The sequence below is a fragment of the Phaenicophaeus curvirostris genome, unplaced genomic scaffold (genome assembly GCF_032191515.1).
Source record: "Phaenicophaeus curvirostris isolate KB17595 unplaced genomic scaffold, BPBGC_Pcur_1.0 scaffold_327, whole genome shotgun sequence".
Taxonomy (NCBI): Eukaryota; Metazoa; Chordata; class Aves; order Cuculiformes; family Cuculidae; genus Phaenicophaeus; species Phaenicophaeus curvirostris.
The window spans coordinates 18,606-42,024 of record NW_027206930.1 but is presented as its reverse complement, the minus strand read 5'-3'; the positions used below and the strand labels follow the sequence as shown (position 1 = coordinate 42,024).

General features: G+C 62.0%; 1 protein-coding gene and 1 pseudogene across 1 annotated transcript; both read left to right on the top strand.

Moving 5' to 3' along the window:
* Positions 1 to 1,021: 1,021 nt before the first annotated feature.
* On the top strand, positions 1,022 to 6,136 carry LOC138734944 (shematrin-like protein 2; annotated as a pseudogene).
* An 8,237-nt stretch (positions 6,137 to 14,373) lies between these two features.
* LOC138734939 (uncharacterized) lies at positions 14,374 to 22,867 on the top strand. The gene is made up of 5 exons (XM_069882764.1): positions 14,374 to 14,423; positions 16,836 to 16,915; positions 18,523 to 18,625; positions 19,658 to 19,798; positions 20,989 to 22,867. Exons 2-5 carry the CDS (start codon positions 16,838 to 16,840, stop codon positions 21,567 to 21,569), a joined length of 903 nt encoding a protein of 300 aa, XP_069738865.1. The 5' UTR covers positions 14,374 to 14,423; positions 16,836 to 16,837; the 3' UTR covers positions 21,570 to 22,867.
* The last annotated feature ends 552 nt before the right edge of the window (positions 22,868 to 23,419 follow it).

Genomic DNA, 23,419 nt, shown 5'->3' with positions numbered 1-23,419 from the left:
GGGGACGGGGGGGGGGGGGGGGTGTCCCGGGATGACGTCAGGGGACTCCCAAGGGGGGCTATGGGGGCTCTATGGGGGCGCTATGGGGTTCTATAGGGGTTCTATGGGGCTCTATTGGTTTCTATGGGGGCTCTGTGGGGCGCTATGGGGGCGCTATGGGCTCTATAGGGTCTCTATAGGGCTCTCTGGGGCTCTCTGGGGGCGCTATGGGGTTCTATGGGGGCTCTATATGGGCGCTATGGGGTTCTATGGGGTTCTATGGGGGCTCTATAGGGGCTCTATGGGGGCGCTATGGGCTTCTATGGGGCTTCTATGGGGGCGCTATGGGCTTCTATGGGGGCTCTATGGGGGCGCTATGGGGTTCTATAGGGGTTCTATGGGGGCTCTATTGGCTTCTGGGGGGCTCTATTGTCTTCTATGGGGGCGCTGGGGGGCGCTATGGGGTTCTATGGGGGCGCTATGGGGGCTCTATGAGGGCGCTATAGGGGTTCTATAGGGGTTCTATGGAGGCGCTATAGGGGTTCTATGGGGGCTCTATGTGGGCGCTATGGGGGCCCTATGGGGCTCTATGGAGGCTCTATGGGGGCGCTATGGGGGCGCTATGGGGCTCTATGGGTCTCTATGCGGGCTCTGTGGGGGCGCTATGGGGCTCTATGGGGGTTCTGTGGGGTTCTATGTGGCTCTATTGGTTTCTATGGGGGCGCTATGGGGGTTCTATGGGGTTCTATGGGGGCGCTATGGGGGTTCTATGGGGGCTCTATGGGGGCTCTGTTGGTTTCTATGGGGGCGCTATGGGGGCGCTATGGGGGCGCTATGGGGGTTCTATGGGGCGCTATGGGGCTCTATTGGTTTCTTTGGGGGCGCTATGGGGTTCTATGGGGGCTCTATGGGTCTCTATGGGGTTCTATGGGGCGCTATGGGGCTCTATTGGTTTCTATGGGGGCGCTATGGGGTTCTATGGGGTTCTATGGGGGTTCTATGGGGGCTCTATGGGGGCTCTGTTGGTTTCTATGGGGGCGCTATGGGGGCGCTATGGGGGCTCTATGGGGGCGCTATGGGTCTCTATTGGTTTCTATGGGGCTCTATGGGTCTCTATGGGGTTCTATGGGTCTCTATTGGTTTCTATGGGGGCGCTATGGGTCTCTATGGGGGCTCTATGGGTTTCTATGGGGGCTCTATGGGTCTCTATGGATCTCTATGGGGCTCTATGGGTCTCTATGGGTCTCTATGGGGCTCTATAGGGTCCTAAGGGGTCTCTATGGGGCTCTATGGGGCTCTATGGGGCTCTATAGGGCCCTAAGGGGTCTCTATGGGGCTCTATGGGTCTCTATGGGTCTCTATGGGGGCTCTATAGGGGCTCTATGGGGCTCTATGGGGCTCTATAGGGCCCTAAGGGGTCTCTATGGGGCTCTATGGGTCTCTATGGGTCTCTGTGGGGCGCTATGGGGCTCTATTGGTTTCTATGGGGGCGCTATGGGGTCCTATGGGGCTCTATGGGGGCTCTATGGAGGCTCTATAGGGGCTCTATGGGGCGCTATTGGTTTCTATGGGGCGCTATGGGTCTCTATGGGTCTCTATGGGGCTCTATGGGGCTCTATAGGGCCCTAAGGGGTCTCTATGGGTCTCTATGGGTCTCTATGGGGCTCTATGGGGGCGCTATGGGGCTCTATTGGTTTCTATGGGGGCGCTATGGGGCTCTATAGGGGCTCTATGGGGCGCTATGGGGGGGAGGGCTCTGTGTCCCCCCTCCCCCCCCCGTTTCCGGTGGCTTTGGGTCACTTTGGGCTGTTTTGGGAAGTTTTGCGGTTGCCAGGGGCAACCGGGGGCCAAATATTTGGTTGCCATGGCAACGGGGAGGAGGGGAGATGGGGGGGGGGGGCAACGCCCTCGCGGCTCAGGACCTGGGGGGGGGGGGGGCAGCCCCATGAGTGCCCCCCCCAGCCCCACAAGTACCCCCATAAGTGCCCCCCCAGCCCCATAAGTGCCCCCAGCCCCATAAATGCCCTCTCTGCCCCATAAGCAACCCCATAAGTGCCCCCCCAGCCCCATAAGTGCCCCCCCAGCCCCATAAATGCCCCCATAAGTGCCCCATAAGCAACCCCATAAGTGCCCCCCCAGCCCCATAAGTGCCCCCCAGCCCCATAAATGCCCTCTCTGCCCCATAAGCAACCCCATAAGTGCCCCCCCGGCCCCATAAGTGCCCCCCCAGCCCCATAAGCAGCCCCATAAGTGCCCCCCCAGCCCCATAAGTGCCCCCATAAGTGCCCCCCAGCCCCATAAGTGCCCCCCAACCCCATAAGTACCCCCCAGCCCCATAAATGCCCCCAGCCCCACAAATGCCCTCTCTGCCCCATAAGCAACCCCATAAGTGCCCCCCAGCCCCATAAGTGCCCCCAGCCCCACAAATGCCCTCTCTGCCCCATAAGCAACCCCATAAGTGCCCCCCCAGCCCCATAAGTGCCCCCTCCAGCCCCATAAGTGCCCCCATAAGTGCCCCCCCAGCCCCATAAGTGCCCCCCAGCCCCATAAATGCCCTCTCTGCCCCATAAGCAACCCCATAAGTGCCCCCCCAGCCCCATAAGTGCCCCCCAGCCCCATAAGTGCCCCCATAAGTGCCCCATAAGCAACCCCATAAGTGCCCCCCAGCCCCATAAGTGCCCCCCCCAGCCCCATAAGTGCCCCCCCCTACCTGGTGCAGCGCCCTCTCTCGCAGCTCGCTGTGGGTCAGGGGTCTCCCTTCCTCCTCCTCCTGCCCCATAGCGGGGGCCTCCCTAGGGGTGGGGGGGCACTTATGGGGCTGGGGGGGCACTTATGGGGCTGGAGGGGCACGAGGGGGGGCACTTATGGGGCTGGGGGGGCACTTATGGGGCTGGGGGGCACGAGGGGGGGCACTTATGGGGCTGGGGGGGCACTGATGGGGCTGGGGGGGCACTTATGGGGCTGGAGGGGCACTTATGGGGCTGGGGGGGCACTTATGGGGCTGGAGGGCACGAGGGGGGGCACTTATGGGGCTGGGGGGGCACTTATGGGGCTGGAGGGGCACGAGGGGGGGCACTTATGGGGCTGGAGGGGCACTTATGGGGCTGGGGGGGCACTTATGGGGCTCACCTGGGGCTGGGGGGGCGCGGGAGGGGGGGGCGTCGCAGGGGGGGCTCAGCCTGGGGGGGGGGGCCAAAAAGTGAGGGGGGGGCAATAGAGACCCCCAAATTACCCCCCCAAACCCCTCAATTGCCCCCCAGGCCCCAAATTACCCCCCAAACCCCTCAATTGCCCCCCCCAGGCCCCAAACCGCCCCCCAGTTCCCCCCCCAGCCCTCCAATTGCCCCCCCAGGCCCCAAATTACCCCCTCAATTGACCCCCCCAGGCCCCAAATTACCCCCCCAAACCCCTCAATTGCCCCCCCCAGGCCCCAACCCGCCCCCCAGTTCCCCCCCCAGCCCCTCAATTGCCCCCCCAGGCCCCAAATTACTCCCCCAAACCCCTCAATTGCCCCCCCAGGCCCCAAATTACCCCCCAAAACCCTCAATTACCCCCCCAGGCCCCAAATTACCCCCTCAAACCCCTCAATTGCCCCCCCCGGCCCCAAATTACCCCCCCAAACCCCTCAATTGCCCCCCCCAGGCCCCAAACCGCCCCCCAGTTCCCCCCCCAGCACCCCAATTGCCCCCCCCGGCCCCAAATTACCCCCTCAATTGCCCCCCCCAGGCCCCAAACTGCCCCCCCAATCCCCTCAATTGCCCCCCAGGCACCAAATTACCCCCCCAAACCCCTCAATTGCCCCCCCAGGCCCCAAATTACCCCCTCAATTGCCCCCCCCGCCCCCCAATTCCCCCCCCCTATGTGCCCCTCACCGCAGTTTGGGGGGGCTCCCCCCCCCCCAGCAGCAGCCGGGTCACCCCCTCTTCGAGGCGTCGCAGTTGCCCCCCCCAGATCCCAATCGGGGGGGGGCGGGGGGGGGGTCGAGTCCTCCCTGGGGGGCAACAGGGCCACCAGCTCTGCCAGCCCTGAGCCAAGAGGGGGGGGGGGGACACCCCAAAACATGAGACACCCCCCCCCAAAGCCCTGAGACCCCCCCCCAAGCCCCTGAGACCCCCCCCAAAATCCTGCCCCCCCCCCAATTTTAAGCTCTCCATCATTTTTGGTCCCCCCCCAACCCCCAATTTAGGGGTCCCCCCTCCCCATTTTGGGGGGGCCCCACCTGCTCCCAGTTCTCCCAGTTGCCCCCTCCCTCGCTCGGCTTCATCCTCCAGCTCCCGCGTCTCCTTCTCCAGCGCCGACAACTCGGGGTCCCCCGGGGCCCCCCCGGAATCCTCGGCCGCCCCCAGTGCTGCCAGCAGCTGGAAAGGGGGGGGGGGACACGGGATTTTGGGGGGCTGGGGGGGCAATTGAGGGGGGTTGGGGGGCAATTGAGGGGGTTCGAGGGGCAATTGAGGGGGTTTGGGGGGCAATTGAGGGGTTTGGGGGGCAATTGAGGGGGTTTAGGGGGCAATTGAGGGGTTTGGGGGGCAATTGTGGGGGTTTGGGGGGCAATTGAGGGGGTTCGAGGGGCAATTGAGGGGGTTTGGGGGGCAATTGAGGGGGTTCGAGGGGCAATTGAGGGGGTTCGAGGGGCAATTGAGGGGGTTTGGGGGGCAATTGAGGGGGTTCGGGGTGCAATTGAGGGGGTTTGGGGGGCAATTGAGGGGGTTCGGGGGGCAATTGAGGGGGTTTGGGGGGCAATTGAGGGGGTTTGGTGGGCAATTGAGGGGTTCGAGGGGCAATTGAGGGGGTTTAGGGGGCAATTGAGGGGTTCGGGGGGCAATTGAGGGGGTTTGGGGGCAATTGAGGGGGTTTGGGGGGTAATTGAGGGGGTTTGGGGGCAATTGAGGGGGTTCGAGGGGCAATTGAGGGGGTTTGGGGGGCAATTGAGGGGGTTTGGGGGGCAATTGAGGGGTTTGGGGGGCAATTGAGGGGGTTTAGGGGGCACTGGGGGCTCTATGGGTCTCTATGGGTCTCTGTGGGGTCCCTATGGGGTCTCTATGGGCCTCTAAAGGGCCCTATGGAGGCTCTATAGGGCCCTATGGGGTCCCAATGAGGTTCCTATGGGGTCTCTATAGGGCTCTATGTGGTCCCTATGGGGGTTCTATAGGGCTCTATGGGGTATCTATAGGGCTCTATGTGGCTCTATGGGTCGCTATGGGTCTCTATAGGGCTCTGTGGGAGCTCTATGGGGTCTCTGTGGGGCGCTATGGGGCTCTATAGGGCTCTATGGGGTCCCTATGGGGTCTCTATGGGTCGCTATGGGTCTCTATAGGTCTCTATAGGGCTCTATGGGTCTCTATAGGTCTCTATAGGGCTCTATGGGGTCCCTATGGGGTCTCTATGGGTCGCTATGGGGCTCTGTAGGGTGCTATGGGGCTCTATGGGGTCTCTATGGGGTCGCTATGGGGCTCTATAGGGTGCTATGTGGCTCTATGGGTCTCTATAGATCTCTATGGGTCTCTATAGGGCTCTATGGGGTCCCTATGGGGTCTCTATGGTTCTCTATGGGCCTCTATGGGGTCTCTATGGGTCTTTGTGGGACTCTGTGGGTCCCTATGGGGTCTCTATGGGGCTCTATAGGGCCCTATGGGGGCTCTATGGGGCTCTATGGGGCTCTATAGGGTGCTATGGGGGTCTACAGGTCTCTAGAGGGCTCTATGGGGTCTCTATGGGGTGTCTATAGGGCGCTATGGGGAATCTATGGGGCTCTATGGGGCTCTATAGGGCTCTATGGATCTCTATGGGGCTCTGTAGAGCTCTATGGGGTCTCTATGGGGCTCTATAGGTCCCTATGGGGTCGCTATGGGGCTCTACAGGGTCTCTATGGGTCTCTATAGGGCTCTATAGGGCTCTATGGGGTCCCTATGGGGTCTCTATCGGTCGCTATGGGGCTCTGTAGGGTGCTATGGGGCTCTATGGAGTCTCTATGGGGTCGCTATGGGGCTCTATAGGGTGCTATGTGGCTCTATGGGTCTCTATAGATCTCTATGGGTCTCTATAGGGCTCTATGGGGTCCCTATGGGGTCTCTATGGTTCTCTATGGGCCTCTATGGGGTCTCTATGGGTCTTTGTGGGACTCTGTGGGTCCCTATGGGGTCTCTATGGGGCTCTATAGGGCCCTATGGGGGCTCTATGGGGCTCTATGGGGCTCTATAGGGTGCTATGGGGGTCTACAGGTCTCTAGAGGGCTCTATGGGGTCTCTATGGGGTGTCTATAGGGCGCTATGGGGAATCTATGGGGCTCTATGGGGCTCTATAGGGCTCTATGGATCTCTATGGGGCTCTGTAGAGCTCTATGGGGTCTCTATGGGGCTCTATAGGTCCCTATGGGGTCGCTATGGGGCTCTACAGGGTCTCTATGGGTCTCTATAGGGCTCTATAGGGCTCTATGGGGTCCCTATGGGGTCTCTATCGGTCGCTATGGGGCTCTGTAGGGTGCTATGGGGCTCTATGGAGTCTCTATGGGGTCGCTATGGGGCTCTATAGGGTGCTATGGAGCTCTATAGGGCTCTATGGGGTCCCTATGGGGTCTCTATAGGTCTCTATGGGGCTCTATAGGGCTCTATGGGGGCTCTAGGGGGTCTCTATGGGGCGCTATGGGGCTCTATAGGGTGCCATGGGGCTCTATGGGGCTCTATAGGGCTCTATGGGGTCCCTATGGGGTCTCTATAGGTCTCTATAGGGCTCTATGGGGTCTCTATGGGGCTCTATAGGGCTCTATGGGGGCTCTATGGGGTCTCTATGGGTCTCTATAGGGCTCTATGGGGCTCTATGGGGCTCTATGGGGGCTCTAGGGGGTCTCTATGGGGCTCTATAGGGCTCTATGGGGTCTCTATGGGGCTCTATAGGTCCCTATGGGGTCGCTATGGGGCTCTATAGGGTCTCTATAGGGCTCTATGGGGTCTCTATAGGGCTCTATAGGGCTCTATAGGCTCTTTGGGGCGCTGCGGGGCAGGTTTTGGGGTGCCACCTCCTCCCGCCGCCGCTCCAGGCGCTGCCGCAGCCGCTGCTGCTCCGACACCAGCAGGAAGAGAGAAAAGGGGGGGCCTGGGACCCCCCAAAACCCCTCAGACCCCGCGGGGGCCACCCCCGAACCCCAAAACCCACCCTGGGACCCCCCCCAATCCTCCTCAGACCCCCCAACTCCCCCCTGAACCCCAAAATCCACCTTGGGACCCCCCCAAACCTCCCCCCGCACCCCAAAATCCACCCTGGGACCCCCCCAAACCCCAAAATCCACCCTGGGACCCCCCCCAATACTCCCCTTGCACCCCAAAATCCACCCTGGGACCCCCCCAAACCCCAAAATCCACCCTGGGACCCCCCCAATACCCCCCTTGCACCCCAAAATCCACCCTGTGACCCCCCCAAACACCCCCCCGCACCCCAAAATCCACCCTGGGACCCCCCCAAACCCCAAAATCCACCCTGGGACCCCCCCAAAACTCCCCCTACACCCCAAAATCCACCCTGGGACCCCCCCAACCCTCCCCTGCACCCCCAAATCCACCCTGGGACCCCCCCAACCCCCCCCCTGCACCCCAAAATCCACCCTGGGACCCCCCAAATCCCCCCCCGCACCCCAAAATCCACCCTGGGACCCCCCAAATCCCCCCCCGCACCCCAAAATCCACCCTGGGACCCCCCCAATCCCCCTCTGCACCCCAAAATCCACCCTGGGAGCCCCCAATACCCCCCTGCACCCCAAAATCCACCCTGGGACCCCCCCAAACCCCCTTACCCTCCTCCTCCTCCTCCTCCTCCGGGGGGGTCCCAGCAGGGGGGGTGCTGGGGGGGGGCGGGGGGGGCCCAGACTTTTTGGGGGGGGGGGTGTAGAAAAAAGGGGGGGGCAACTCTCAGTTTTGGGGGGGACCCTAAAATCAAGGCAACCACCCCCAACCCCCCCCCCCCAAGCCCCAATTTTGGGAGGTCCCAGGTTTTGGGGTTCAGGGGGATCTCTGGGTTCCCCCCCCCCCATTATTTTGAGGTCCCCCCTTAGTTTTGGGGTCCCAGGTTTTGGGGTTCAGGGGGTCCCAGGTTTTGGGGTTCAGGGGGGTTCCAGAATTGGAGTTCAGGGGTTCTGAGGTTTCGGGGTGTCCTGGGTTTTGAGGTGGGGGGGTCCCAGAATTGGGGTTCAGGGGTTCAGAGGCTTTGGGGTGTCCCAGGTTTTGGGGTTCAAGGGGTCTCAGGTTTTGGGGTTCAGGGAGGGTCTCAGATATTGGGGTTCAGAGGTTTTGGGGTGTCCCACGTTTTGAGGTGGGGGGGTCCCAGAATTGGGGTTCAGGGGGTCTGAGGTTTCGGGGTGCCCCAGGTTTTGGGGTTCAAGGGGTCCCAGGTTTTGGGGTTCAGGGGGGTCTCAGATATTGGGGTTCAGGGGGGTCTCATGTTTTTGGGTGTCCCAGGTTTTGGGGTTCGGGTGGTCTGAGGTTTCAGGGCATCCCAGGTTTAGGGGTTCAAGGGGTCCCAGGTTTTGGGGTTCAGGGGGGTCTCAGATATTGGGGTTCAGGGGGTCTGATGTTTTGGGGCATCCCAGGTTTTGGGGTTGGGAGGGTCCCAGAACTGGGGTTCAGGGGGTCTGAGGCTTTGGGGTATCCAGGTTTTGGGGTTCAAGGGGTCCCAGGTTTTGGGGTTCAGGAGGATCCCAGACATTGGGGTTCGGGGGGGGTTCGGGGGTGTCTCAGGTTTTGGCTCGTCCCAGATTTTGGGGTCGAGGGGGTCGCAGCTATCGGGGTTCAGGGGGTCTGAGGTTTCGGGGTGTCCCAGGTTTTGGGGTTCAAGGGGTCTCAGGTTTTGGGGTTCGGGGGGGTCTCAGATATTGGGGTTCAGGGGGTCTGAGGTTTTGGGGTGCCCCAGGTTTTGGGGTTGGGGGGTCCCAGGTTTTGGGGTTCAAGGGGTCCCAGGTTTTGGGGTTCAGGAGGATCCCAGACATTGGGGTTCAGGGGGTCTCAGATATTGGGGTTCAGGGGGTCTGAGGTTTCGGGATGTCCCGGGTTTTGAGGTGGGGGGGTCCCAGAATTGGGGTTCAGGGGGTCTGAGGTTTCGGGGTGTCCCAGGTTTTGAAGTGGGGGAGTCCCAGAACTGGGGTTCAGGGGGTCTGAGGTTTCGGGGTGCCCCAGGTTTTGGGGTTTGGGGGGGAACCCAGGTTTTGGGGTTCAAGGGGTCCCAGGTTTTGGGGTTCAGGGGGGTCTCATATTGGGGTTCAGGGGGTCTGAGGTTTCGGGGCATGCCAGGTTTTGGGGTTGGGAGGGTCCCAGACAATGGGATTCAGGGGGTCTGAGGTTTCGGGGTGCCCCAGGTTTTGGGGTACCCGGGGGGGGCCGCTGCCTCTCCTTGGCCCTCAGGAACCGTCGCTGCAGCCTCCGCTGGGTCCTCAGCCGCCTGCGCTGCTGCCTCCGAGCCTCGCGCGTCACCCCCTGCGCCCCCCGAGCCGCAGCCCTGGGGGGGGGGACACCCCACTTTTAGGGCCCCCCAAATTTGGGGGTCCCCCCAGGTTTAGGGGCCCCTCACTTGGAGGGTCTCAGGTTTGGAGAAATCCCAGTTTCGAGGCTTCCAGGCCTGGGGGATCCCAGTTTGGGGGGGTCCCAGGTTTGGGGAGGTCTAGTTTAGGGGTCCCCCAAGTTTGGGGGGTCCCAGGTTTGGGGGGGGTCCCAGTTTGGAGGGGGCTAGTTTAGGGGTCCCCCCAGTTTGGGGTCCCAGGTTTGGGGGGGGCCCAGTTTGTGAGGGTGTCTAGTTTTGGGGATCCCAGTTTGGGGTGTCCCAGGTTTGGGGGGATCCCAGTTTGGAGGGGGCTAGTTTAGGGGTCCCCCCAGTTTGGGGTCCCAGGTTTGGGGGGGTCCCAGTTTGGAGGGGGCTAGTCTAGGGGTCCCCCCAGTTTGGGGTCCCAGGTTGGAGGGGGTCCCAGTTTGGAGGGGGCTAGTTTAGGGGTCCCCCCAGTTTGGGGGGTCCCAGGTTTGGGGGGGTCCCAGTTTGGAGGGGGCTAGTTTAGGGGTCCCCCCAGTTTGGGGTCCCAGGTTTGGGGGGGGCCCAGTTTGGAGGGGGCTAGTTTAGGGGTCCCCCCAGTTTGGGGTCCCAGGTTTGGGGGGGGCCCAGTTTGTGGGGGTGTCTAGTTTTGGGGATCCCAGTTTGGGGGGTCCCAGGTTTGGGGGGTCCCAGTTTGGGGGGGTCCCAGTTTGGAGGGGTCTAGTTTAGGGGTCCCCCAGTTTGGGGTCCCAGGTTTGGGGGGTCCCAGTTTGGGGGGGGTCCCAGTTTGGAGGGGGCTAGTTTAGGGGTCCCCCCAGTTTGGGGTCCCAGGTTTGGGGGGGTCCCAGTTTGGAGGGGGCTAGTTTAGGGGTCCCCCCAGATTGGGGATCCCAGGTTTGAGGGGGTTCTCTGTTAGGGGAGGGTCTAGTTTTGGGGTCCCCCCAGTTTGGGGGGGTCCCAGATTTGGGGTCCCCCTCTAATTTTTGGGGTTCCTGCCTCTCTCTCTGCGCCGCCGCCTCCTCCTGCGCCGCCTCCAGCTCTCGCTGCGCCTCCTCCAGCTCCTGCATTTTGGGGTCCCCCTCTTTAATTTTGGGGTCCCCCCTTTTTTTTGGGGGGGTCCCAGATCCCGCCTCCCCGATTTTTGGGGTCCCAGATCCCCCCTTCAAATTTTGGGGTCCCAGATCCCCCCCCCCACATGTTGGACTCCTAGTTTTTTGGGGTCCTCCCATCATTTTTGGGGTCCTAGATTCCCCCTCCTCATTTTTGGGGTCCCCCCCATTTTGGAGCTCCCAGGTTTTGGGGTTCCCCTCTCATTTTGGGGGTTCCCCCCCATTTTTGAGGTCCCCCCCATTTTTGTGGTCACAGATTTTGGGGTTTTCCCCCCCTCATTTTGGGGTTTCCCCCCCATTTTTTTTGGGGTCCCCCTTATTTTTGGGGTCCCCCCCTTATTTTTGGGGACCCCCCCTCACCCTCTCCTTCCGTCCCTGCAGGTTCCGCAGCCGCCGCCGCTCCCCCCGCAGCTGCTCCAGCTCCCCCCGCAGCCGACGGGCCCCCCCCAGGGCCCCCCCCAGCGCCTGGGGACCCCCCAAAATCGAGACCCCCCCCTTAGGGACCCCCCCAGACCCCTCCTGAACCCCCAAATTGGGATCCCATCCCAAGGACCCCCCCCTTAGGGACCCCCCCAAATCAGGGACCCCCCCCCTTAGAGCCCCCCTAGACCCCTCCTGAACCCCTAAATCGAGACACCCCCCCCTTAGGGACCCCCTAGACCCCTCCTGAACCCCCAAATCGAGATTCCCCCCCCTTAGGGACCCCCCCCAAATCAGGGATCCCCCCCTTAGAGCCCCCCTAGACCCCTCCTGAACCCCCAAATCGAGATCCCCTCCTTAGGGACCCCCTAGACCCCCCTGAACCCCCAAATCGAGACACTCCCCCCCCTTAGAGACGCCCTAGACCCCCCCTGAACCCCCAAATCGAGACCCCCCCTTTGGGACCCCCCCCCTTAGGGACCCCTAGACCCCCCCAGAGCCCCCCCAAATCAGGGACCCCCCCTTAGAGACCCCCCAGACCCCTCCTGAACCCCCAAATCGAGACACCCCCCCCTTAGGGACCCCCTAGACCCCCCTGAACCCCCAAATCGAGACACCCCCCCCCCCTTAGGGACCCCCCCGAGCCCCCCAAAATCAGGGCCCCCCCCTCACCCGCTGCAGCCGCTCCTCCATCTGGGGGGGGGGGGCAGAGGGTCAGCCCCATAACTGCCCCCCCAGCCCCATAACTGCCCCCCCAAGTGCCCCCCCAGCCCCATAACTGCCCCCCAGCCCCATAACTGCCCCCCCAGTGCCCCCCCAGCCCCAGAACTGCCCCCCCAGCCCCATAACTGCCCCCCAAGTGCCCCCCCAGCCCCATAACTGCCCCCCAGCCCCATAACTGCCCCCCAAGTGCCCCCCCAGCCCCTAACTGCCCCCCCAGGCCCATAACTGCCCCCGAAGTGCCCCCCCAGCCCCAGAACTGCCCCCCCAGCCCCATAACTGCCCCCCCAAGTGCCCCCCCAGCCCCAGAACTGCCCCCCAAGTGCCCCCCCAGCCCCAGAACTGCCCCCCCAGCCCCAGAACTGCCCCCCCAAGTGCCCCCCCAGCCCCAGAACTGCCCCCCCCGGCCCATAACTGCCCCCCCGGCCCCATAACTGCCTACCAAGTGCCCCCCCAGCCCCAGAACTGCCCCCCAAGTGCACCCCCAGCCCCAGAACTGCCCCCCAAGTGCCCCCCCAGCCCCATAACTACCCCCCAAGTGCCCCCCCAGCCCCATAACTGCCCCCCCAGCCCCATAACTGCCCCCCCAGCCCCAGAACTGCCCCCCAAGTGCCCCCCCGGCCCCATAACTGCCCCCCAAGTGCCCCCCCAGCCCCAATAACTGCCCCCCCAGGCCCATAACTGCCCCCCCAGCCCCATAACTGCCCCCCAAGTGCCCCCCCGGCCCCATAACTGCCCCCCAAGTGCCCCCCCAGCCCCAATAACTGCCCCCCCAGCCCCATAACTGCCCCCCCAGCCCCATAACTGCCCCCCAAGTGCCCCCCCGGCCCCATAACTGCCCCCCAAGTGCCCCCCCAGCCCCAATAACTGCCCCCCCAGGCCCATAACTGCCCCCCCAGCCCCAGAACTGCCCCCCAAGTGCCCCCCCAGCCCCATAACTGCCCCCCCAGCCCCAGAACTGCCCCCCAAGTGCCCCCCCAGCCCCCCCCCAGGGATCCCCAAGCGCCCCTCGCACCCGCACGATCACGTGACCACCCCCGTTGCCATGGTGCCCGACGCCGCCGCCCCACGTGACCCTCCCCTCCTCCCCCCCCCCCGCGCGCGCCTTCCTGTTCCCACGTGACCCCTCCCGTTGCCAGGGCGGCGGTTGCCATGGCGACGGCGCGCCTAGCAACGGGGATGCGGGAGCCAATGGGGACGCGGGATCCGCTGGATCCAGGCTGGGAAGCGAGGGATCCAGGCGATCTAGACCCCGGGGGACGGGGGGGGGACGCGGGATCCAGGGGATCCAGTAGGTCCTGGCCCCACCGAGACCCCCCAGACCCCCCCCCGGGAGCCGAGATCCCAGTGGATCCCCGGGATCTCCGACCTTTCGAGCCTCCAGATCCCCCCCGGAGGCAAAAAGGATGCGGGATCCAGTGGATCCCGGTTGGGGTCGCGGGTTCTCGGCCAACCCAGGCATCCAGGATCCCCCCCCGGAGCCAATGAGGACGCGGGATCCAGTGGATCCTCAGGAGCTTGGCCCATCAGAGCCCCCCGGCAGCCCCCCTGGAGCCAAGAGGGCGTGAGATCCCAGTGGATCTCTGGGATCTTGGACCATCAGAGCATCCAGACCCTCCCGGGAGCTGATGGGACACGAGATCCTGGTCGATCGCTGGGATCTTGGCCACTCGAAGCGGCTGGAACCCCCTCCGTGTGGAGAAAGAGCCAAAGGGACGTGGGATCCAGTGGATCCAGGTTGGGATCTGGGGTGCTCGGTCACCCCCAGGAGCCAACGGGGACCTGGAGAAGCTGGAGAATCGGGGCTGGGAGAAGCTCAGGAGGAATCCAGGGGGCCAAGGGGCTCGAGGGGGGGGGGAGGGGCTGGTTGGGTGGGGGAGGGGCTGGTTGGGTGGGGGAGGGGCTTCTTGGGTGGGGAGGGGCCAACTTGGAGTAGGGGAGGGGCTTGTTGGGTTGGGGAGGGTCTCGATGGGTGGGGAGGGGGGAGTTTGGGGTGGGGGAGGGGCCAATTTGGGGTGGGGGAGGGGCTTGATGGGTGGGGAGGGGCTAGTTGGGTGGGGAGGGGCCCATTTGAAGTGGGGGAGGGGCTTGTTGAATGGGGGAGGGTCCCGATGGGTGGGGGAGGGGCGAGTTTGGGGTGGGGAGGGGCCAATTTGGGGTGGGGGAGGGGCCCATTTGGGGTGGGGGAGGGTCTTGTTGGGGTGGGGAGGGTCTCGATGGGTGGGGGAGGGGCGGGTTGGGGTGGGGGAGGGGCTTGTTGAGTGGGGGAGGGGCCAATTTGGGGTGGGGGAGGGGCTTGTTGGGTTGGGGAGGGTCTCGATGGGTGGGGGAGGGGCGGGTTGGGGGTGGGGGAGGGGCCAATATGGGGTGGGGGAGGGGCCCATTTGGGGTGGGGGAGGGGCCAATTCGGGGTGGGGGAGGGGCTCGATGGGTGGGGGAGGGGCGGGTTGGGGTGGGGGAGGGGCTTGTTGAGTGGGGGAGGGGCCAATTTGGGGTGGGGGAGGGGCCCATTTGGGGTGGGGGAGGGGCCAATTCGGGGTGGGGGAGGGGCTTGATGGGTGGGGGAGGGGCGGGTGATGTGGAGGGTGGGGGAGGGGCCGCGGTGCTTCCCGTTCCTGGTTTTATTTTGGGGGGGGTGGGGGGGGGGGGTGGGGCGAGTCCGAACGGATCCGAACGGAGCGACCGGAGCCCGCGGTGCGGGGGGGGGGGGGGGGGGAGGGGAGGGGCGGGAGAGGGACCCCAACCCCCCCCCACCCCAACTCCACCCATCACCCCCCCCCCCCCCCCTTTCCGAGTCCCGTTGGGAACCGCTGGGAGGGGGGAGGGGAGGGGAGGGGCGGACCCCAAATTCCCCGTTATCCCCCTCAAAATTCCCCGTTTCCCCCTCAAAATTCAAATTTTCCTCCTCAAATTCCCCCTTTTCCCCTCAAAACTCACATTTTCCTCCCTCAATTCCCCCTTTTCCCCTCAAAATTCACATTTTCCTCCTCAAATTCCCCCTTTTCCCCTCAAAACTCACATTTTCCCCCCCGAATTCGCCCTTTTCCCCTCAAAATTCGCATTTTCCTCTTCATTCAAGTTCCCCCTTTTCCCCTCAAAACTCACATTTTCCTCCCCAATTCCCCCTTTCCCCCTCAAAACTCACATTTTCCTCCTCAAATTCCCCCTTTTTCCCCTCAAAATTCGCATTTTCCTCCTCAAATTCCCCCTTTTCCCCTCAAAATTCACATTTTCCTCCTCGAATTCCCCCTTTTCCCCTCAAAACTCACATTTTCCTCCTCAAATTCCCCCTTTTCCCCTCAAAATTCGCATTTTCCTCCTCAAACTCCCCTTATCCCCCTCAAAATTCACATTTTTCTCCTCAAACTCCCCTTATCCCCTCAAAACTCACATTTTCCTCCTCAAGTTCCCCCTTTCCCCTCAAAACTCACATTTTCCTCCTCAAACTCTACTTATCCCCTCAAAATTCGCATTTTCCTCCTCAAACTCCCCTTTTCCCCTCAAAACTCACATTTTCCTCCTCAAATTCCCCTTTTCCCCTCAAAACTCACATTTTCCCCCCCAAATTCCCCCTTTCCCCTCAAAATTCTCATTTTCCTCCTCAAATTCCCCTTATCCCCCTCAAAACTCACATTTTCCTCTTCAAGTTCCCCCTTTTCCCCTCAAAACTCACATTTTCCTCCCCCAATTCCCCCTTTCCCCCTCAAAATTCACATTTTCCTCCTCAAACTCCCTTATCCCCCTCAAAACTCACATTTTCCTCCTCAAATTCCCCCTTTTTCCCCTCAAAATTCGCATTTTCCTCCTCAAATTCCCCCTTTTCCCCTCAAAATTCTCATTTTCCTCCTCAAATTCCCCCTTTTCCCCTCAAAATTCCCCCTTTTCCCCTCAAAATTCACGTTTTCCTCCCCAAATTCCCCCTTCCCCCAGTTTTTCGATTTTCCCCTCAAATTTCCCCATTTCACCCACAACTCTATTTTTATCCCTCAAAATCCCCCATTTCCCCCTCAAAATTCATGTTTTTCTTCCCCAAATTCCCCCTTTCCCCCTCAAAACTCCCCCTTTTCCCCTCAAAATCCCAATTTTTCTACTCAAAATTTCCCATTTCCCAAAAAAATTTCAATTTTCCCCTCAAATGTCCCCAGTTTCCCCTCAAGATCCCCCTTTTCCCCCCAAATCCCCCCTTTTCCCCTCAAAATCCCCATTTTCCCCTGAAATTTTCCCATTTTCCCCTCAAAATCAGACAATTTCCCTTTGAAAATTTCAATTTTCCCCTCAAAATTCACATTTCCCTCCCAAATCCCCCATTTTCCCCTCAAAATCACCCATTTTCCCCTCAAAAATTTCAATTTTCCCCTCAAACTTCCCCATTTTCCCCTCAAAATCCAATTTCCCTCCCAAATTTTCACTTTTCCCCTCAAAATCCCCCATTTCCCTCCCAAATTTTCAGTTTTCCCCTCAAAATCCCCATTTCCCTCCCAATTTTTCAGTTTTCCCCTCAAAATCCCCCATTTCCCTCCCAAATTTTCACTTTTCCCCTCAAAATCCCCCATTTTCCCCTCAAAAATTTCAATTTTCCCCTCAAACTTCCCCATTTTCCCCTCAAAATCCAATTTCCCTCCAAATTTTCACTTTTCCCCTCAAAATCCCCCATTTTCCTCCCAAATTTTCAGTTTTCCCCTCAAAATCCCCCATTTCCCTCCCAAATTTTCAGTTTTCCCCTCAAAATCCCCCGTTTTCCCCTCAAAAATTTCAATTTTCCCCTCCGTGTTCCCCTCAAAAATTTCAATTTCCCCTCAACCTTCCCCATTTTCCCCTCAAAATCCAATTTCCCTCCCAAATTTTCACTTTTCCCCTCAAAATCCCCATTTTCCTCCCAAATTTTCACTTTTCCCCTCAAAATCCCCCATTTTCCCCTCCAAAATTTCAATTTTCCCCTCCAAAATTTCACTTTTCCCCCAAAAATTTCAATTTTCCCCCCAAAACCTTCAATTTTCCCCTCAAAATCCCCTTTTCCCCCCAAATTCCCCTTTTTTCCCCCCCAAATTTTTTAGGGGGGGGTCTCTCTGGGGCTGACCCCCCCCTCCCCCGTGCCCCCCCCCCCAGCCATGAGCCCCCTCCTCATCTCCGTCTCCGCCCTCCACGGCCTCGTCCTCCTCTTCCTCTTCATCGCCACCCTCGACAAGGTACCCAGAGCACCCCGAAACCCCATAGAGACCCCCAGCCTGCCCCATAGCGCCCCGAAACCCCATAGGGACCCCCACCCTGCCCCATAGCGCCCCGAAACCCCATAGGGACCCCCAGAGACCCCCACCCTGCCCCATAGCGCCCCGAAACCCCATAGAGACCCTCATAGAGACCCCCAGCCTGCCCCATAGCACCCCGAAACCCCAGAGAAACCCGATAGAGACCCCCAGCCTGCCCCATAGGGCCCCAAAACCCAGAGAAACCCCGATAGAGACCCCCAGCCTGCCCCATAGCGCCCCGAAACCCCATAGAGACCCCCACCCTGCCCCAGAGCACCCGAAACCCCTAGGGACCCCCAGAGAGACCCCCAGGCCTGCCCCATAGCACCCCGAAACCCCATAGAGACCCCGATAGAGACCCCCAGCCTGCCCCATAGGGCCCCAAAACCCCAGAGAAACCCCGATAGAGACCCCCAGCCTGCCCCACAGCACCCCGAAACCCCATAGGGAGCCCCATAGAGACCCCCAGCCTGCCCATAGCGCCCCGAAACCCCATAGAGACCCCCAGCCTGCCCCATAGCCGCCCTGTAGCCCCCATAGAGACCCCCAGCCTGCCCCATAGCCCCCATAGAGACCCCAGCCTGCCCCGTAGCCCCCATAGAGACCCCCAGCCTGCCCCATAGCCCCCATAGAGACCCCCACCCTGCCCCATAGCCCCCATAGAGACCCCCAACCTGCCCCGTAGCCCCATAGAGCCCCCCATCCTGCCCCGTAGCCCCATAGAGACCCCCATCCTGCCCCGTAGCCCCCATAGAGACCCCCACCCTGCCCGTAGCCCCCATAGAGACCCCCAGCCTGCCCCATAGCCCCCATAGAGACCCCCAGCCTGCCCCGTAGCCCCCATAGAGACCCCCAACCTGCCCCGTAGCCCCATAGAGCCCCCCATCCTGCCCCGTAGCCCCCATAGAGACCCCCATCCTGCCCCGTAGCCCCCATAGAGACCCCCATCCTGCCCCGTAGCCCCCATCGAGACCCCCATTCTGCCCCATAGCCCCCATAGAGACCCCCAACCTGCCCCATAGACCCCATAGAGACCCCCATCCTGCCCCATAGAGCCCCCCATCCTGCCCCATAGCCCCCCATAGAGACCCCCACCCTGCCCCGTAGCCCCCATAGAGCCCCCCAACCTGCCCTGTAGCCCCCATAGAGCCCCCCACCCTGCCCCATAGCCCCCATAGAGCCCCCCACCCTGCCCCATAGCCCCCATAGAGACCCCCAACCTGCCCCGTAGCCCCCATAGAGACCCCCAACCTGCCCCGTAGCCCCCATAGAGCCCCCCATCCTGCCCCGTAGCCCCCATCGAGACCCCCATCCTGCCCCATAGCCCCCATAGAGACCCCCAACCTGCCCCGTAGCCCCCATAGAGCCCCCCACCCTGCCCCGTAGCCCCCATAGAGACCCCCAACCTGCCCCATAGCCCCCATAGAGACCCCCAACCTTCCCCGTAGCCCCCATAGAGCCCCCCAACCTGCCCCATAGCCCCCTAGAGCCCCCCAACCTGCCCCATAGCCCCCCGGAGACCCCCACGGTGCCCCCCCCCCCCCCAGGGCTGGTGGGTGCTGCCGGGCGGCGGGGGCCGCAACATCTGGTTCGATTGCACCTTCGACAACAGCAGCAGCGCCTGGGCCTGCGGCCGCGCCGCCGACGGCCGTGAGCGCCTGGGGGGCACCTGGGGGGCACCTGGGGGGCAGGGGAGGCTCTTGGGCACTTATGGGGCAGCTATGGGGCACCTATGGGGCACTTATTGGGCAGGGGAGGCACTTATGGGGCACCTATGGGGCACTTATCGGGCAGGGGAGGCACTTATGGGGCACCTATGGGGCACTTATGGGGCAGGGGAGGCACTTATGGGCACCTATGGGGCACTTATGGGGCCGGGGAGGCTGTGGGGCACCTATGGGGCACCTATGGGGCAGGGAGGCTGTGGGGCACCTATGGGTCACCTATGGGGCACTTATGGGGCAGGGGGGGCACTTATGGGGCAGGGGGGGCACTTATGGGGCAGGGGAGGCACCTATGGGGCACTTATGGGGCAGGGGAGGCACCTATGGGGCACCTATGGGGCACCTATGGGGCAGGGGGGGCACATGGGGGGGGGGTCAGGATTTTGGGGACCCCCCCTGAACCCCCTTTTTCCCCCCCCCAAGCCTAAATTTTGGGGGTGGGGGGGGACACAGAGGGGTCTTTGAGTGGAGGATGCTGAGATTTGGAAGGGGGGGGCAGGGTTTTAGGGGGGTTTTTTAGGGGTTTGGGGGGGCAGGTTTGGGGTGGGGGGGTCAGGATTTTTGGGGGACCCCCTGAACCCCCTTTTTTCCCCCCCAAGCCTAAATTTTTTGGGGGGGACACACACACAGAGGGGTCTTTGAGGGGAGGATGCTGAGATTTGGAGGGGGGGGGCAGGGTTTTAGGGGGGTTTTTTAGGGGTTTGGGGGGGCAGGTTTGGGGTGGGGGGGGTCAGGATTTTTGGGGGACCCCCTGAACCCCCTTTTTCCCCCCCCCAAGCCTAAATTTTGGGGGTGGGGGGGGACACAGAGGGGTCTTTGAGGGGAGGATGCTGAGATTTGGAAGGGGGGGGGCAGGGTTTTAGGGGGGTTTTTTAGGGGTTTGGGGGGGCAGGTTTGGGGTGGGGGGGGTCAGGATTTTTTGGGGACCCCCTGAACCCCCTTTTCCCCCCCCCCCCAGCCTGGCTCTGGGGGGTGCAGGGGGGGCTGCTGGGGGCTCTTCTCGTCTCCAGCGCGGCCTTCGGGCTCTTCGTGTGGCAGCTCCTGCTGGGGCCAAGGGGGGGGCCCTTTCTCGCCCCTGGGGGGGGGCAGCTGCTCGCAGGTCAGGGGGGGCCCCCCAAAACCCCAGGGACACCCCAAAACCCCCCCCCACCCCTCCCCCCAGATCCCTCTGCAACCTCCCCCCCCTCAAACCCCTTTTATTCCCCCCAAACCCCTGTGACCCCCCCAAACCTGACCCCCCAACCCCTTCTGCCCCCCCAGATCCCCTGGGACCCCCCCCAACCTGCCCCCCCAAACCCTGTGACCCCCCCAAACCTGCCCCCCAAACCACTTTTGCCCCCCCCAGGTCCCCTGGGACCCCCCCAACCTGCCCCCCCCACCCCTGTGACCCCCCCCAAACCCTTTTACCCCCAAACCTGCCCCTCCAACCCCTTTTACCCCCAAACCTGCCCCCCAAACCCTTTTGTCCCCCCAAATCTCCTGTGACCCCCCTTTTTGCCCCCTCCAACCCCTTTTACCCCCCCAACCTGCCCCCCCAACCCCTTTTACCCCCCCAACTGCCCCCCCAACCCCTTTTACCCCCCAAACCTGCCCTCCAACCCCTTTTACCCCCCCAAACCTGCCCCCCCAACCCCTTTTACCCCCCCAACCTGCCCCCCAACCCCTTTTACCCCCCCAAACCTGCCCCCCAACCCTTTTACCCCCCCAACCTGCCCCCCAACCCCTTTTACCCCCCAAACCTGCCCCCCAACCCCATTTACCCCCCCAAACCTGCCCCCCAACCCTTTTACCCCCCCAACCCTGCCCCCCAACCCCTTTTACCCCCCCCAACCCTGCCCCCCAACCCCTTTTACCCCCCAAACCTGCCCCCCAACCCCTTTTACCCCCCAAACCTGCCCCCTCCAACCCCTTTTACCCCCAAACCTGCCCCAACCCCTTTTACCCCCCAAACCTGCCCCCCAACCCCTTTTACCCCCCAAACCTGCCCCCCAACCCCTTTTACCCCCCCAAACCTGCCCCCCAACCCCTTTTACCCCCCCAAACCTGCCCCCCAACCCCTTTTACCCCCCAAACCTGCCCCCCCAACCCCCTTTTACCCCCCCAAACCTGCCCCCCAACCCCTTTTACCCCCCAAACCTGCCCCCCAACCCCTTTTACCCCCCCAAACCTGCCCCCCAACCCTTTTACCCCCCAAACCTGCCCCCCAACCACTTTTACCCCCCAACCCTGCCCCCCCAACCCCTTTTACCCCCCCCAGATCCCCTGTGACCCCCCTTTTTGCCCCCCCAGGGCTGTTGGTGCTGGGGGCGCGGGGCTGTACGCGGCCTGGGGGGGTCACCCTCCCGGTGGCCACTTTGGCCACTGCTTCGTGCTGGCCTGGCTCTGCGTCCCGCTGGCCCTGGCAGCGGCATCACCTACCTGCACCTACGCAAGAAGGACTGACCCGGCTACCGGCGTGGCTACCAGCGTGGCTACCAGCCTGGCTACCCTTGTGGCCACCACCGTGGTCACCATGGTGGCCACCATCCTCTTTCATCATCATGGCTATCAACGTGGTCACCATGGTGGCCACCATCACCTTTATCATCATGGCTATCAACGTAGCTACCCCTGTGGCCACCAACGGGCCACCATGGTGGCCACCATCCTCTTCTATCATCATGGAGACCCCTGTGGCCACCACCGTGGTCACCATGGTGGCCACCATCCTCTTTATCATCATGGCTATCAACATAGCTACCCCTGTGGCACCACCGTGGTCACCATGGTGGCCACCATCCTCTTCTATCATCATGGCTATCAACGTAGCTACCCCTGTGGCCACCAACGTGGTCACCATGGTGGCCACCAGCATCTTCTGTCATCATTAAGACCAATGGGGCCACCAACGTGGTCACCATGGTGGCCACCATCACCTTTATCATCATGGCTATCAACATAGCTACCCCTGTGGCCACCAATGTGGTCACCATGGTGGCCACCATCCTCTTTATCATCATGGCTATCAACGTGGCTACCCCTGTGGCCACCACTGTGGTCACCATGGTGGCCACCATCCTCTTTTATCATCATGAAGACCAATGGGGCCACCAACGTGGTCACCCTGGTGGCCACCATCCTCTTTTATCATCATGGAGACCCCTGTGGCCACCACCGTGGTCACCATGGTGGCCACCATCACCTTTATCATCATGGCTATCAACATAGCTACCCCTGTGGCCACCACCGTGGTCACCATGGTGGCCACCATTCTCTTCTATCATCATGGAGACCAATGGGGCCACCAACGTGGTCACCCTGGTGGCCACCATCCTCTTCTATCATCATGGCTATCAACGTGGCTACCCCTGTGGCCACCAATGGGGCCACCATGGTGGCCACCATCCTCTTCTATCATAATGGAGACCCCTGTGGCCACCACCGTGGTCACCATGGTGGCCACCATCCTCTTTTATCATCATGGCTATCAACGTAGCTACCCCTGTGGCCACCAACGTGGTCACCATGGTGGCCACCAGCATCTTCTGTCATCATTAAGACCAATGGGGCCACCAACGTGGTCACCATGGTGGCCACCATCCTCTTCTATCATCATGGCTATCAACGTAGCTACCCCTGTGGCCACCACCGTGGTCACCGTGGTGGCCACCATCACCTTTATCATCATGGCTATCAACGTGGCTACCCCTGTGGCCACCACTGTGGTCACCATGGTGGCCACCATCCTCTTCTATCATCATGGAGACCCCTGTGGCCACCAACGTGGTCACCATGGTGGCCACCATCCTCTTCTATCATCATGGCTATCAACGTAGCTACCCCTGTGGCCACCACCGTGGTCACCGTGGTGGCCACCATCACCTTTATCATCATGGCTATCAACGTGGCTACCCCTGTGGCCACCACTGTGGTCACCATGGTGGCCACCATCCTCTTCTATCATCATGGAGACCCCTGTGGCCACCACCGTGGTCACCATGGTGGCCACCATCCTCTTCTATCATCATGGCTATCAACGTGGTCACCATGGTGGCCACCAATGTGCCTTAGGAGGTCATCAAGGTGGCCAGTGACGTCATCAAGGTGGCCAGTGACATCATCAAGGTGGCCAGTGACGTCATCGCTGCCCTCCCCCCCGCAATGCAATAAAAGCTGAAGCTGGAGAAGATTCTGGGGACACCACGAGGGGGTTTTGGGGTCCCCTGGGTGGGGGGGGGGCACTTGGGGTGCTCCTAGTGGGGGGGCTTGAGGGGGTTTTGGGTCCCTGGGTGGGAGGGGGGGCTTGGGGTGCCCCTAATTGGGCGTTTGGGGGGTCTAGGGGGGTTTTTGGGGTGTCCCAGGTTAGGGGGGTCTTGGGGTGCCCCTAATTGGGGGTTTTGGGGGGTCTAGGGGGGGTTTTGGGGTGTCCCAGGTTAGGGGGGGGCTTGGGGTGCCCCTAATTGGGGGTTTTGGGGGGGTCTGGGGGGGTTTTGGGGTGTCCCAGGTTAGGGGGGGTCTTGGGGTGCCCCTAATTGGGGGTTTTGGGGGGGTCTGGGGGGGGTTTTGGGGTGTCCCAGGTTGGGGGGGTCTTGGGGTGCCCCTAATTGGGGGTTTGGGGGGTCTAGGGGGGTTTTTGGGGTCCCTGGGTGGGAGGGGGGTCTTGGGGTGCCCCTAATTGGGGGTTTAGGGGAGTCTAGGGGGGGTTTTGGGGTGTCCCAGGTTAGGGGGGGTCTTGGGGTGC

What these genes read in the sequence shown, in the direction of transcription:
- LOC138734939 (XM_069882764.1), top strand. Translation starts at nt 16,838, where the DNA reads ATGAGCCCCCTCCTCATCTCCGTCTCCGCCCTCCACGGCCTCGTCCTC. An exon ending in TCATCGCCACCCTCGACAAG is followed by an intron (nt 16,916 to 18,522) that starts GTACCCAGAGCA and finishes CCCCCCCCCCAG; the next exon opens with GGCTGGTGGGTGCTGCCGGG. An exon ending in GGGGGGGCAGCTGCTCGCAG is followed by an intron (nt 19,799 to 20,988) that starts GTCAGGGGGGGC and finishes TTGCCCCCCCAG; the next exon opens with GGCTGTTGGTGCTGGGGGCG.